Source organism: Chenopodium quinoa, unplaced genomic scaffold, assembly GCF_001683475.1.
Source record: "Chenopodium quinoa cultivar QQ74 unplaced genomic scaffold, ASM168347v1, whole genome shotgun sequence".
NCBI classification, from domain to species: domain Eukaryota; kingdom Viridiplantae; phylum Streptophyta; class Magnoliopsida; order Caryophyllales; family Amaranthaceae; genus Chenopodium; species Chenopodium quinoa.
In genome coordinates, this window is record NW_018743051.1 from 543,657 (window position 1) to 557,474 (window position 13,818).

General features: G+C 35.0%; 2 protein-coding genes across 3 annotated transcripts; both read left to right on the forward strand.

Annotated features, from left to right (window-relative positions):
* Window positions 1-8,982, forward strand: LOC110730977 (sorting nexin 1-like). 2 transcript variants are annotated; one of them, XM_021910829.1, is made up of 10 exons: window positions 1-283; window positions 3,198-3,333; window positions 4,265-4,398; window positions 6,907-6,978; window positions 7,209-7,368; window positions 7,472-7,605; window positions 7,728-7,796; window positions 7,938-8,017; window positions 8,263-8,323; window positions 8,403-8,982. In XM_021910829.1, the coding sequence occupies exons 1-10, from the start codon at window positions 134-136 to the stop codon at window positions 8,607-8,609; spliced, it is 1,203 nt and encodes a 400-aa protein (XP_021766521.1). In that variant the 5' UTR covers window positions 1-133; the 3' UTR covers window positions 8,610-8,982. The 2 variants fall into 2 exon arrangements, with proteins under 2 accessions (XP_021766521.1, XP_021766522.1); XM_021910830.1 differs by lacking the exon at window positions 1-283 and adding an exon at window positions 323-1,770.
* A 300-nt stretch (window positions 8,983-9,282) lies between these two features.
* LOC110730978 lies at window positions 9,283-12,211 on the forward strand. Its single transcript, XM_021910831.1, has 3 exons — window positions 9,283-9,770; window positions 10,004-10,057; window positions 11,845-12,211. Exons 1-3 carry the CDS (start codon window positions 9,465-9,467, stop codon window positions 12,079-12,081), a joined length of 597 nt encoding a protein of 198 aa, XP_021766523.1. The 5' UTR covers window positions 9,283-9,464; the 3' UTR covers window positions 12,082-12,211.
* The last annotated feature ends 1,607 nt before the right edge of the window (window positions 12,212-13,818 follow it).

The following is a 13,818-nucleotide window of genomic DNA, read 5'->3' on the forward strand; positions in this document are numbered from 1 at the left end:
CGACTGATTTTCCACTTTTCTACTCTCCTTTTCCAATTACTCTATTTCTTTCCTTTCCCCAACAGAAAAACTTCAATTTTGTGGCGAAAAAATAATCAAACTCTCATCAAATTCCCAAAAAATAAAATAAAAAATGCAGCAAAATCAGAGAAGTTCATCATCAGGTTCATCGCAAAGCCCTAGATCTCCTCAATCTCAACCATTTTTATCAGTTTCAGTCTCTGATCCTGTCAAATTAGGCAATGGCGTCCAAGCTTACATCTCTTACAGAGTCTTCACTAAGGTATAATTTTTCAATTTTTTCTCAATTAGGGTTTTTTGTTTTTCTGCTTTGATTTCGTAATTCTTCAATATAGTTTTGTTGTTGTCAATATCATAATTTGGATTAGTTTCAATTTTTGATGACTTTCTGATGATTTGTTGTGAATTGGGGCAATGTTAGTGCGTTGAAGTGATTCATTTTGACCAATTTTAGAATTGTTTTTATTCAATTTGAGGTCTTGTTGTGGAAATAGATGTAGAAGGGGTTTTGATTTTGGAAGATTGATGAAAGACTACTGAGTTATTGTTTGGAATAATGTTCAATTTTGGGTATATGTGTGTATATTTGTGTAATAGGTATTAATGATGAGATGCAGAGTTGAATTGGTAAGGTTGGTGAGCAGTGGTTTGTTTGGTTTGTGGTGTCTTATGCCGAAACCCTGGATGTTGGCACACTAAAGATCTCGAGCTCGACGAGCTGTGGATTTTGCTTGTGCATTATGATGAGTAGATTACTAGATTTGAGCTATTATTATGGGATCTGAGGAGATTATTTGAGCTGTTATATATGGTAATTACAGTCATTTGGGCGAAGGTTTTTAAAAGAAGTTTCGAAGGTCTAAGCGCTTTCACTATATAGAATTAGCTCCAATCTTTTATTTTCTGGAAACGAAGAATTTTAGTGCAAAATATTTGCAGTGAAAGTTTATTGCAATAGGGATGTGTTAGGATTGCAACTTGTTGTTTGGACCCAATGAGTTGAGTCACATATTGTGAGGTTGTGGATGAGTTTAGTGTTGTAGTGGTGCAGGCAAGGCTTATACAGTGTTTAGTGTTTTAGGTTGCAGGGCAAGTTTTTCCTAGATTTTTTTTTTCCCTTGCTACCTCTCTTAACAATTCTTAGATACTTTCTTGCCTCAACTAGTTACCTTCCCACATCATTTTGCTTGTATGACCAACCTGAGTTGCGTCATTTGATGTGCACTGTTGGCTGTTGCGCACTTGCGCCTCACGCAGGTGAAGTGTATAGGAGGCTTAGCCAGAGTCATCACAATTTTCATGTATTTTTGGGAAGATTTATCGTACTATAACTAGAACTCTACTCAAGTAGGAGATGTAAAGCCACTCTCCATTCATTTGATTAACCGCCCTACTCTAATGAGTAACGACAAAGATTTTTGCTAGTATTTAGCAAGCCGACACCTTGCTTCAGAATCTGTTTTTGCTAAGTTTTTGTTCTGAAGGACTGAATTTGTAATAGACTAGAATTTTTTATTTTTTATTTTTTACTTTTATTTTTGAATGGGCGTATTTGCCTCCTTCCCTCATTCTGCACCTTAAAAGTTATATATACTTATATATATTAGCTTCTAAATAATCTGAATGATGCTGAAACTGTTTAAAATTTTGGGGGGTAGTGGAGTACTCTTAAACCGTCTTCTTTCCTGCTGGATCTTTGAACGTGTTGGCTGTTGGGAGCTAGAGATTTGCATATGTACACGTGTATGTGTAAGTTGGATTCATCTGAACTGGAAGCTTATATTAATGCTGCCTCAGGGAATTTGAAAGTTTTGAAAATTGAATTTGAAAGTGTTGAAAATTATATGGAATTTTTTTTAGAATTTAGTTAAGGTTGTAGAAGCAATTAAATGAACTATATAGATGTTAAGGTTTCCTCTTGACATCTGTGTTTTTTTTTTCTACTTATTTTTAAGTTGTGTTTTGAATATGTAACAATTTGTAGGATAATTAAATTGCTACCTTATGACTCAAATACCTATATTGAGATGTGCGAAGTTAGTATGTACCAAAGAGAACATGAATCATACACGTAAAAAGTTATTGACCCTACAATATTGATATCTTGGCAATCAGGTTACATGATTAAATGTTCTCGGACGTGACAGGAGTGTGTTTGTGATTGAAATTATCCTTCCTGGCTTTATGACATCATATTTTTAAGTAATCAAATGATTTTTTCCCACAATTGGTTTGGGTGTATATTGGTTGCTTTTGCTGCTTGTACTTTGTATATCTATTGAAGAAGTTTACAAATCGGATCCTCCTAGATTTATTTATCTCACTGCTGTTTCCTATCTGAAATTTTGATTTATTTTATTGGTGCTATAAAGTTCTAAACATTCTGAGAGGATGAGCTTAGACATACAGAAAAAAGCCTTCTGACTTTCTAAGAGATGCAAAATCTATTCATTGCATATTATGCGGCCAATTGACCAAATTGGTAAATAAAAAAGACCTCTAGCGACAATTTGGTAAAAAAATTTACTCCGGCGACAGTTTGGTAAAAAAAGCTAACAATATGCAACAATTTGGTAAAAATAATAAACTCCGACGACATTTAGACCAAAAAATCTATTTTTTCCCGACAAACTCTTTAAAAATCATATTTTAATTTGTTTTTGTGTTCATAAATTTATTTATTCCATTTAGAATTTTGAATTTACATGTCATCCCTTTTTATTTCCAACCCCTTTTTAAAAAAATTTCGTTAATAAGGGGTATGAAACTTAAGTGAAAATTGATACTTAACGTTTTTTTCTTCAAATTGTTATTTCCGTAAAATAGGGTTGGTAAAATAACAAGAAAAAGAACTATATTAAGCATTCGCGAGTAATTTATCGGAAATTTTTGTATTTTTTGGGTTAATTGTCGCCTGAGATTATTTTATTTACCAAATTGTCGCTTAAGGTTAGTTTTTTTTTACCAAATTGTCGCCGGAGTAAGTTTTTTTTACCAAATTGTCGCTAAGAGTCTTTTTTATTTACCAATCTGGTCAATTAGCCCATATTATGCTCTTTTTTGTCCATTGTTGATATTGGATGATTAAAGTTTATGCAGTTTCTAGTTATTATTTGCTTAAGTTATATAACCTGAAGATAGCTTGATATGCTAATTTTCATCTTCATGTTTGGCAGACAAACTTACCAGATTATCAAGGACCTGAAAAAATTGTCATTCGACGATACAATGACTTTGTTTGGTTACGTGATCGCCTTTTCGAGAGATACAAAGGCATCTTTATACCCCCTCTTCCAGAGAAAAGTGCTGTTGGTGAGGTTTTACTTATTGTTTATGGTTTTACACTTAAACTTCAATTTTGAAAGCTAATGGTGTTGATGCTAATGTGCTTTGTGTCCATCATGATGTGTGCTTTGCTACATCTGTTCATCAAAATTTTGTTTATGATGACTGATGTAGTCAAAGAAACTTAATCTTGTTTCTTTGAATTGTAAAAACTTTGTTACTGCATTGTTAATACATTTCTGTGTTTAGGAAGTGTATATTGAAATTCTGTGCAACGATAATCACAATGAATTGAAAACCGTAGTGAATATCACTGATGATGGAGTGTATGTGTCTCATGTAAAAATTAGGGCAGTGTTTTTGTGTTAAAGTTCTAGAAAGGGCTTTCCTTCATTTTTTTTGGAAAGGGCTGCTGAAGCAATCTCATAATTGTGGTGATTTCAATCCTTAATTTACGAGGACATAATGCATGCTTCGACTGTTTTTAAGTGAGTGCGTTTTTTTGGTCATTTAGCAGTGGAACTTGGTCATAAGCCTTCTAGTGACAGTTTTTGCTATATAGCACTCAAATTATGGCTTACTATCATTATTATGGGAAAAGATTTAAAGGATAGGCTCCATACAAATCAAATCGAGGGTCTAAATTTTGAAGGCCATTGTGTAATGGACTTTATTAAACCTTTCAAATACTTGTTGCTAATAAATGAACTGTTAGGGCTTTATACAGCTACATAAGCTAAAATATTTTCTTTTAAGAGAAATTTATCCACAATACTTGATTTGTTGGTAGATTTAATTTTTGTTTAAAAAACTTTTTTGAACTAGTTTATTCGTTAACCTATTTAAAAACTGTTGGAATTTTTGACAGAGCTGCTAAATGCTAATATTTGGAGTGTTGGACTGATTAGCTTAACTATTGGTTTTAAATGCTTGATATGATTTTGTTTACTCTTTGTAGAGAAATTTCGCTTCAGTGCCGAATTCATTGAAATGAGGCGTCAAGGTTTGGATTTATTTGTTAACCGGATAGCTTCACATCCTGAACTTCGCCTAAGTGATGATCTGAGGTTATTTTTGCAGGCAGATGAAGAGGTCAGTTGCTTGATTATGTCCCATAAATGCCATATATTATTACGTTTGTTAATCTTCTTGAAAGAGTAGTATGGCTGGATATCCATTAGGCAATTAGTAATGAGAAACTTATTGTTATTACTATATCCGTCTAAAATAGTGCTTTCATAGCTGCTGAAGTGGTGTTACATATTTCACTTGGTGTCATTTCTGTTGATCTTTATGATTTCTGCGTTGATTCATTGTGTGGTAATGATAGTGCAGTCTTTGATCATGGCCGTCATGCCATACCCTCAATTTCTCCTTGTTATTCTTCTGACTATGCTCCTTTGTCAACAGGCTGCAGGCTAGTCAAAAACTCTAATTAATATTTGTAGGGCTAGTCTATGCACGCCTTCTCTTCCAATAAGTGCCTCCTGTAAATCTGTAGTACATCCTTATATCAAAGCTTAGCTAATCAGTTGCAGATCTGCAGAACTGCTCATGTATTCATTTCATTAATTTAATTTTCTTTTTGGTGGCTAATGTATGGTTCAATGAGAGTATAGAGTAGCATCCAAGCTATAGAGCTAGAAAATCTAAATACAGGCAAACTCAAGATCTCACATAATTTTTTTTCCTGCTAGAAATATGTTTTTTGATTTCCTGCAAGACCTTGATCTTTTATAGGTGTAACATATACCATATCTGAACTATAGGATAGGATTCTTTTAGCTAATACATAGCAGGATAAGGTTTGATATTTGGAGGCTGACGAGAAAATAAAGTCACTATCCTGTCGTTATTTAGGTTGTTAATAGAGAAAGTGCGTACAAACTCGATCCTTTTTTACGAGAGCCATCAGCATGTAACCTGTTCAGATATCTTATAGGTAGTTGCCTATGCAGCACGGAAACATTGATGGGAAAACCTCACTTTTCAAGAAGTTCAATACGAGGAAATTTCACTAAAACAAAAGTAGAAAGGAAAATTAAAAATCGTCAATGCACCAAGTAGCAAATACAGTAGTAAGCAACAGCAATGTCAAATATATCAACAAATTATAACATAGCCGCTAAATTCCAAATTTACAAAATGTCCTAATAAGAGGGCAGTGTGGTTGTAGGGAAGGAAGCAAAGAGAGAAAGGCTTTAGAAATCAACTAAGTCATCAATTCAGTTTGGAGATATGTGATAGTTTCAATGATCAAATTTTGGGTCTCCCATTCGAATTTTAATACTGAGGATAGAGCTAGAGCCTGTTTCTTTTAATTTTTTTTATTTTTTATTTGTTAAAGGAATAGTGCATATTATTAACTTGAAACTAACTTGTCGTATAATACATTCGGGGCTTAATCAGTTGGGACATGATTTTCCCAAACATGTTCATACCCAATAGGCACTATTCTAGCGAGATGATGGGCTACAAAATTACCCTCCCGTTTGACATACGACCAATAAACATAATTAAAAGAATAGCTTAAAACGAAAATATCCTCAATGATGTTATCTAAATCAGAGAAGTAGAAAGAAACTCCTGTTTTAATAATGTTCCAATTTGATTGAGAGTTTTGACTCAGACAGTGACGAAAAAAATGGCAGCATAGCTCCACATGTTGGGGGGAAGCAGTGAGCTTCATGTGGTCTCTTTGGTGAGCCTCAATTAACTTTTTTGGGAGCCTGAGAGCCTGATAGTGTGAAAGCTGAGAGATAGGATCTTACAAAGTGCACTGGCTAGTAAGTAATTTTGAGTTGACTGCAGACCAACCCAGCAAAGGTTGATGTGGGTCTGATACTCTGAGTGACTAATTGAGAATTCTCTGAGATTGAGAATATGAGGTCAGAGTCACCTGTCAAGAGCACAGTGAAAGAGATTAACAGATCTTAGTTTACTGTATTCAGAAACTTGAATAGCAAGTCATTCAGTTATTTTCCCTTTATTTAGTGGATGTTTTTGAGCTGAAAGCTTATATTATTCTTGCCCATTTCGGGACTTAATTCCCGTTTCTCAGCATTTCAAAATGATTCTTGTTCTAGGATAGCAAAATAAAGGGGGTAGATGGTTTCCATGCTTCATGGGTGATTACCAAATGCCTTATGCCTGGGCTGTCAAAATTTGCTAGAAAGAGTAGTATTCTTTGCTTGGCCAACTAGGGAGTACAGTGGTTTGAGATTGTAGTTGTTGACACTATTGCTGCTGAGTGAGGCTTCATTGCCTTCATATGTATAGTACCATGTTATCCTTTTCATCTTTGTGCTGGATTTATCATTCTTATGTTATGAGGCTGATTTTTGAGACTTCAGATATTCGAAGGGGGTGAAGATAAATGTTGCTTGTAATATGTACTAATGGCAGCTTCTTTTTTTTTTTTTTTTTTTTTGGAACTATGCTATGCCTGTAAAGACCTGTGTTTGTTATTACTTTATTTATTGGTTAAAGCAATTGCTGTCTGGGAGACTGGGATTGTGTACTGCTACTATTATCTGACAACTATTCTTCATGTAATCCTGAAAACTGATATATGATCTTTTTGGGTTTCCTGTTTGTCAGACAATGGAGAGAGTGAGGGCTCAAGACCTTGGTATTTTCAAGAAGCCTTCTGATCTAATGCAAATCTTCAAGGTATTGTTGATCAACAAAACAAAGCCTGCTTGTCAAAAACTGCTTAATTAAATAAATGCATTTATGGTCTTGGTAATTTGGAAACCCAATGTTTGATCAAGTATCAAATGTAAGAATTGCATAATGCTTATTGGCTGAATATTATTTATTTGAGAGAAAGATATTGGTAAAATTTTGTATTCCTTTCATCATGTAACTGCTATGTACAATTTGCTCTCCATTTTTTACAGGACATGCAATCCAAAGTAAGTGATGTTGTTTTAGGGAAGGAGAAACCTGTTGAAGAATCAACTCCTGAGTATGAGAAGATGAAACGTTATATCTTTGAGCTTGAAGAGCACTTGGGGGAAGCACAGAAGCATGCTTGTCGCCTTGTTAAGAGGCATAGAGGTGAGTAAAAGGCTTTTTGCAATCTTACTGTATCTGATACTACACCTGTTGGCATATAGCAATCATTGTTACATTATAAACAATATCCAATATTCAATTCCAGAGCTGGGACAATCACTGTCCGATTTTGGAAAGGCAGTCAAGCTCTTAGGTGCCTGTGAGGGAGATTCTCTTGGAAAGGCATTTGCTGAGCTTGGCACAAAGTCAGAAGAGTTGTCAATCAAGCTACAAGCAGAGGCATGGTTTTCTCATTATAACCGTAGTAGTATACCCAATATGGGCTTTTAGTCATCAGCTAAATTTTTCTGTTCGGTGGCTAACTAGTTGGGGATCTGAGTAAGCTATCCATTAATGTGCAGGCCCACCATCTACTAATGAATTTTGAAGAACCTCTGAAAGATTATGTTCGTGCTGTGCAGTCTATCAAGGTTTTCTTTTGGCTCATTTAAAGCATAAAGCACTTTTCTTTTTATTTTATTAATTTTTTTTTTAATAAAAAAGTGACAGAAAACATGAAATATTATCGTGAATGTTCACTTTGCTAATAACTTCTTGTACTTGCTGAACAGGCCACTATAGCAGAGAGAGCTACCGCATTTAAGCAACATTGTGAGCTGTCTGAAACAGTGAAGCTGAAGGAAATAAATCTGTATGATTCTTGATCTTTTTTTTTTCCTAAGACTATAAGCATCATGCACCAGTCGCTCTTTATTTTGTTTAAGAAATATGTTACTTTTACTTTGGAAGTTCAGACTTGGGAGCCTTGCATATTGCTTGTAATGCAAATCTGTTTTACTTATTGAGTCACATATTAGATATTACTGTCTTAATTGTAATTGCTGTTCAATATGTAGCCATTGCTTAAATCCCACTAATATTTTGATTAACCTTCAGAGATAAGCTCATGCTCACAAGGTCAGACAAATATGGAGATGCTGAGGCTGAATATCGGGAGGTAAATTTAGCGTAAATTTTGGTTTGATTGAATATCTGTAATATCCCCAGTATCTCCAGAGTGCTTTTTGTCACTGCAGCTAAAAGCAGAAAGTGAGGAAGCAACTAGAAGGTTTGAGACTATTGTTCGATTAATGAACGAAGAGATGGTACGCTTTCAAGAACAAAAAACAGCAGATATGGGGGTAGCATTTCATGAATTTGCCAAAGGACAAGCACACTTGGCCAACAGCATTGCTGGAGCCTGGAGAGGCTTGCTTCCAAAGCTTGAAGCTTGCTCTTCTTGATTATTGAGGCAAAAGGTGAACAGAGCCCAAAAGGAATGGGGTGGGTGGTCCGCAGGAATGCCAAGAGCATCTGTTTCTCTTGTAAAGGATTTTCAGATTTTTTTTTTTTTTTTTTCTATTTTTTTTTTGGGGTGAACTTTGTTCATCTGTTGTAGCAACATCAGTACATCACAGATTATCTGGAAAATCTGTGAGTTGCGAAAGTTGGGAATATCGGATTATGTGTAATATTGTGCACATAAAGAAGATAAATTCACTTGTATTTGTATCTTTAATAACATTTGTGAAAACTGTGTACTGTAGTGGTTCAATCGGTGCTTCAGTGATAAGCTGAAGCCTTGTTTATAAGTTAACATCAGGTTATATATTTCAATTTAATGCTCCTCAACATATACACATTATCTTCTAGTACTTTGTTTCACCTGCTATAAAAATTGCACGGTTAATTTTATCTAAAACACGTAAAAGGCAAATAAAACTTTTATTTATGGACGGGTGGAGTAACTGAAATTATCTAAAATGATCATAAAATAATACTCCTTTTATTTCAAAAAGATGAATAATAGTTCGTCTCTTAATATTAACGCATATATTACCCCCGTTACATATTATTATTACAAAAAGATGAAAAATGTCTAATCGTTACATATAATATGTACTGGAGGTAGTAATTATTATTACGGAATATACCTTTTCCAGGTAAGGCCTTAAATCTAATTCTTTTAATATGACTGACCAACTGGCAACTGTCCACCAAAATCCTATCTATCTTCAGCCATCAACTTCTCATCCTCCCATAAAATTTTCCATCCAATAAATAAAATAAAATAACATAAAAATTCAGTAAAGAGGCCAATGGCTTCAGCAACTGCTAGACAAGTACTCAACCCACAGATTTTACAGTCAAATAACTGTCTGTTTTCAGGTCATCACCCCATTTCAACTTCACTTTCTTTCACCTGTAATTCTAATGCCAGTCACATTCTCTCTCCCAATTCTTCCTTACTTTTCTCCGGCCACCGGCATATGCCGGTTGTGGTGAAATCATCACCTGGGAAAGATGGCGGCGTTGGCGGTGATGATGAAGAGGGTGTTTCTCTTGGAACCATGAGGTTGCCTTCAGACACTGATGTCCCCAGGTTTGAGACTTTACTCTTTCAGGTAATCCTCTTTCCGTTCTTTTTTAATTACAACGTTTTGACTTAATACACTATTATTGGACTTAATACACTATTATTTGCACATTCCCTTACAGGAGGTCTTGTTAAATTCGTTTCAACATATCTCGTTAATAGTATAAGAATATAAGTGTTCGTATAACATTTGATCATTATTAGTGATAAATTAAGGTGAAATTTGGACTAATTGAGGACATTTAATGGATTGATAAACAGTGGGCAAATAGTCTGAACCAAGGAGCTCAGTTGCCACTTCCTGTTCCACTAAAGGTTAGTTGTGTTAGTCCCTCTTTTTACTCCTTGTATTATTATTTGCTTTTTATTATGTAATAATAGTACTTGAATTTGGTCTTTGGAATAGCTGGAAAATTATCTCTTTTTAGTGTCTTGAATATAAACTTAAGTTGCTTATTCATTAGATTTATAATTGAATCATCTTTTACCTTTGAAGTGTTTGAAATCACAGTGATGTAGAGGTGTAATGATCATTTGACACGACATTATATTAAGTGTTTTCGCGTAACAGAAATATTGTGCCATGTTATAATAGTGTAATACTAATATGGTGTATATATGTCATAAATAATGTGGTGGTCCGATTTATATAATACAAATGGGAGGGACTAGATGAGTTGATGGTCAGACCTTACAAGTCTGGAACCTCTAGGTACCTGTCCTGTTTCCCCAATATTGTACAACACATAACTTTTGGAGTATGAAACATGCAAGTGAAATATGCACCATTTGTTTGGGAGGGGACTGGAACCTAATATCCCAGAACTGATCCCCGAATCCGGATTAGCCTTTAGGGTGAACAGGGTGGAACACCCCCAAAAAAAAAAACATGCACCTTTTGTAAATCATACAACAAGAATAGGAAATGGCTTTGCAAACAGGATGCTTTCTTCCCCATATTACCTGATGACCGAAGAAATAGCAGGCACTTTCATGTTCCCGAGAGCTTCAATTCTTGCCCACCCAGATCTTGTACACTACAGCTGCCACGTACTGCTGCTATTTCAACCTCTTCCTAAACTTAGATTTCTTTGTTCTTCTGTCAAATCATCTTAGAAGCATTCACATATAAGTAATTTTGGCACCTCTGTTGGTTCTGTACGCACTGGTTACTGAACTCGCAATTATAAATAAGTGATTGTGGGATTCACATACCTTATGGCGATTTTCAGTTCCACGTGTCTTCAATTCAAATGGCCTTTAGCCCTTTGCCTTGTTTGCAATCTACCTAGTATGGCTCAACTAGCACTACTTGTAGCTTGGTATTCCTTCCAATCCCTTTAATATAGACGGCGTGTACCCATCTCACCCACTATTTGTCAGCCTTCCTAGCAATGTCCTAGAATTGCTTTCCAACTGCTGCTCTATTCTACACTAATATGTTTCTAATACTCCAACGACCACACTTAGACCCAAACAAACTGTTCCAGGCAATAGAGCCCGGATTATTACTGTCATAGGCCACAAGGATCTACAGATGGTTTTTATTCTCTTCAAGATACCCTTGGGAGAATAAAGATCAGCCCTCAATAGAAGTTGGTGCTCATAAGCACAAAATAACACCAACTGTAGGCGACCAGCAAAGGCAAGATGTTTTGAACTCCATACCTTTAATCTTGCTATCATCTTCTCGATCATACTATCACAATCATTAGCAGTTAATGTTTTGGCCTGACCAGAACACCTGAATACTTCAATGCAAGTGCTCCAATCCCAAAACTAGACGTCTAAGCAATTTAGTCAACTAGACGCTGGTTCATACCACAAGGGATAAACGAAAACTTCTCTTTATTAGCCATCTTGGCGTTAGTTGAAGCAAATGAACAACTTAAGGCCATAAAGCATTATTTTCACAGAAGGTGAAATATTTGCCATTTACCTGCTATGAGTGTGAGATATATGCACTAGCCACAAACATTCATGAAACACGTGCAAGCATTCATCATGTAGCGTGTAATAACTTGGCAGAGGGAAGGATATAGGAGCTATAGTTCTTCAAATTTCTTGTCAAAAACTTGTTTAATATGATATGTTTATAACAGGTTGACAAGATTGAAGGAGGGGTAAGGCTAGGCTTTGTAGAAATCGATGATGGGAAGACACAGGTTCGAGTGTACATTGATTGTCAAATAATTAAAGGAAGCAATGACTCTGGCCCTTTAACTTTCAGAGCTACTAGAAAAGGTGCCCTCAAAAACAAGGTGCCGCTTGGTGAGCCCAGAATCATGAAGAGCCTTCTTGCAGCTCTCAAAACATCTGTTGAAATCGCCAGAGTTTGATGAATTTGTCTATTTTTAACACACTTTATAAGATTGATACATGATCATCAAAATATATTCAGAAGGTGACATTTCTTGTTATTTTTCTACTCTATACTAATGTGACAATATGTCCTATCTTCTCATTCAATTTTGACCCTAAAATTCCTTGAATCTGAAACCCATACAGTATGAATCAATCTCTAGGACTCGAGCTAGCCTAGACATAAGTAATGTTATGTCTTAGAAATAGGCATGTCTCGTATCTAACACGTATAACGGACACGTATGAATACTGATATCACCTATGTAAATGGTAAGGTTTCCCAATTTTCATCCTAGAAACAAAAAAGGGGAAGTTTTTTTTCCTCTTTTGAAAACAAAAATAATTCTTCTTTTTAGCATTATAAAAAAAAGTATTATGCAAGATCTTTTTACTTGGATTTTTTCAAGGTTTCAAAAGTACTATAAATTGATATAATTCCACGTTAGTTTCTTTCTAAATAATTTCGATGAATTTTTCTCTCCATAATTTACAATACCGTTTTTTCTGTTATAAATACACTTCCCTAAAAAAAATCCCCTGTTTTCACCAACAACAATGGATCAAAACGCAGCCTCCACTTCCAAAAACACAGACGAACTCAAAGAAATTACTGATGCTGCATTGATTCTTCTATCTCTCAAGCACACAAAACTCGACCCCGAGACCGCCTTCCAACTCGAATCAATGAAAAGATCCACCGTTGCACACCATACTCCAAGACCTCACCCACCAATATCCATCCCTGATCATCAAATCCCATCTCGACAAAACCGGTTTCTTCGTCCTCCAAATCATCATCAACAAAATCGACAACGAGAGAAAAAACAAGAGCACCATCTTCCTGCATCTTCAATGGTGGAAAGTCTGCAAGACATAGTAGGACAACAAGGTGGATCAGTGAAAAAAGATCTTACAGAAAGAGACTTAAACAGTGATCTTGAATGCTTGTATCTAAACAAAGAAAAGACTAAGTCGAATTTCGAGTCGTTTTTCTCGAAGGAAGAAGAACTGATTTATGCAAAACTTGGTAAGATTAAGGTTACAGTTTATGACAGTCAAGGAAGAGGGTATGAAATGTATTATAAAAAGTGGAAAAAGTACAATTTACCTGCTCTTAGTGGTTATCAATGGTGCAATTTCTGTAAAGATCATGAATTAACAATTGCTGATGTTGTTACTCTTTCGATTTTTCGACATGCTTACACTCATCAACTGTGTTTCTTTTGTTCTGTTCCTTGGACCGCCCCGATTGCAGCCTAAGATGGTGGTTTCTTTCTTCATGAAGAGGTGAATTGTGAATAATTTTGGCTTTGTTACATACTTTACTAGATTGTCTTGCTTGAGGAAAAAAAAAAAAAAATTGATCTAATTTTGTTTAGGAATTATATTTGAATAATAGTGAAAGTACTTATCCGTTGCTAATCGGGCAAGCCCTTCAAAATTTACTGAGCCAAGATTTGACCAAGCGTTGACCGAGCCAAAATCGATAAATTCAAGAACAACTTATTAGCTTACTTGTTTTCTTTATTTTTTATTACTTTTATTAGATTTTTAATTTTGCTTAAGTATGCCTTTGTACACGATCATCTTTGTTAAAGAAAAATTTCCTTTGATTTGATTTTTGGTTAGGAATTATGTTTGAACTAGTTTTTTGTTTATTGAATTTTTAGATAAAATTTTTATTCATAATGCTAAATTATAAATGGATCTTA

What these genes read in the sequence shown, in the direction of transcription:
- LOC110730978 (XM_021910831.1), top strand. Translation starts at nt 9,465, where the DNA reads ATGGCTTCAGCAACTGCTAGACAAGTACTCAACCCACAGATTTTACAG. An exon ending in TTGAGACTTTACTCTTTCAG is followed by an intron (nt 9,771 to 10,003) that starts GTAATCCTCTTT and finishes ATTGATAAACAG; the next exon opens with TGGGCAAATAGTCTGAACCA. An exon ending in CACTTCCTGTTCCACTAAAG is followed by an intron (nt 10,058 to 11,844) that starts GTTAGTTGTGTT and finishes TGTTTATAACAG; the next exon opens with GTTGACAAGATTGAAGGAGG.
- LOC110730977 (XM_021910829.1), top strand. Translation starts at nt 134, where the DNA reads ATGCAGCAAAATCAGAGAAGTTCATCATCAGGTTCATCGCAAAGCCCT. An exon ending in TCCAGAGAAAAGTGCTGTTG is followed by an intron (nt 3,334 to 4,264) that starts GTGAGGTTTTAC and finishes TACTCTTTGTAG; the next exon opens with AGAAATTTCGCTTCAGTGCC. An exon ending in CCTTGTTAAGAGGCATAGAG is followed by an intron (nt 7,369 to 7,471) that starts GTGAGTAAAAGG and finishes ATTCAATTCCAG; the next exon opens with AGCTGGGACAATCACTGTCC.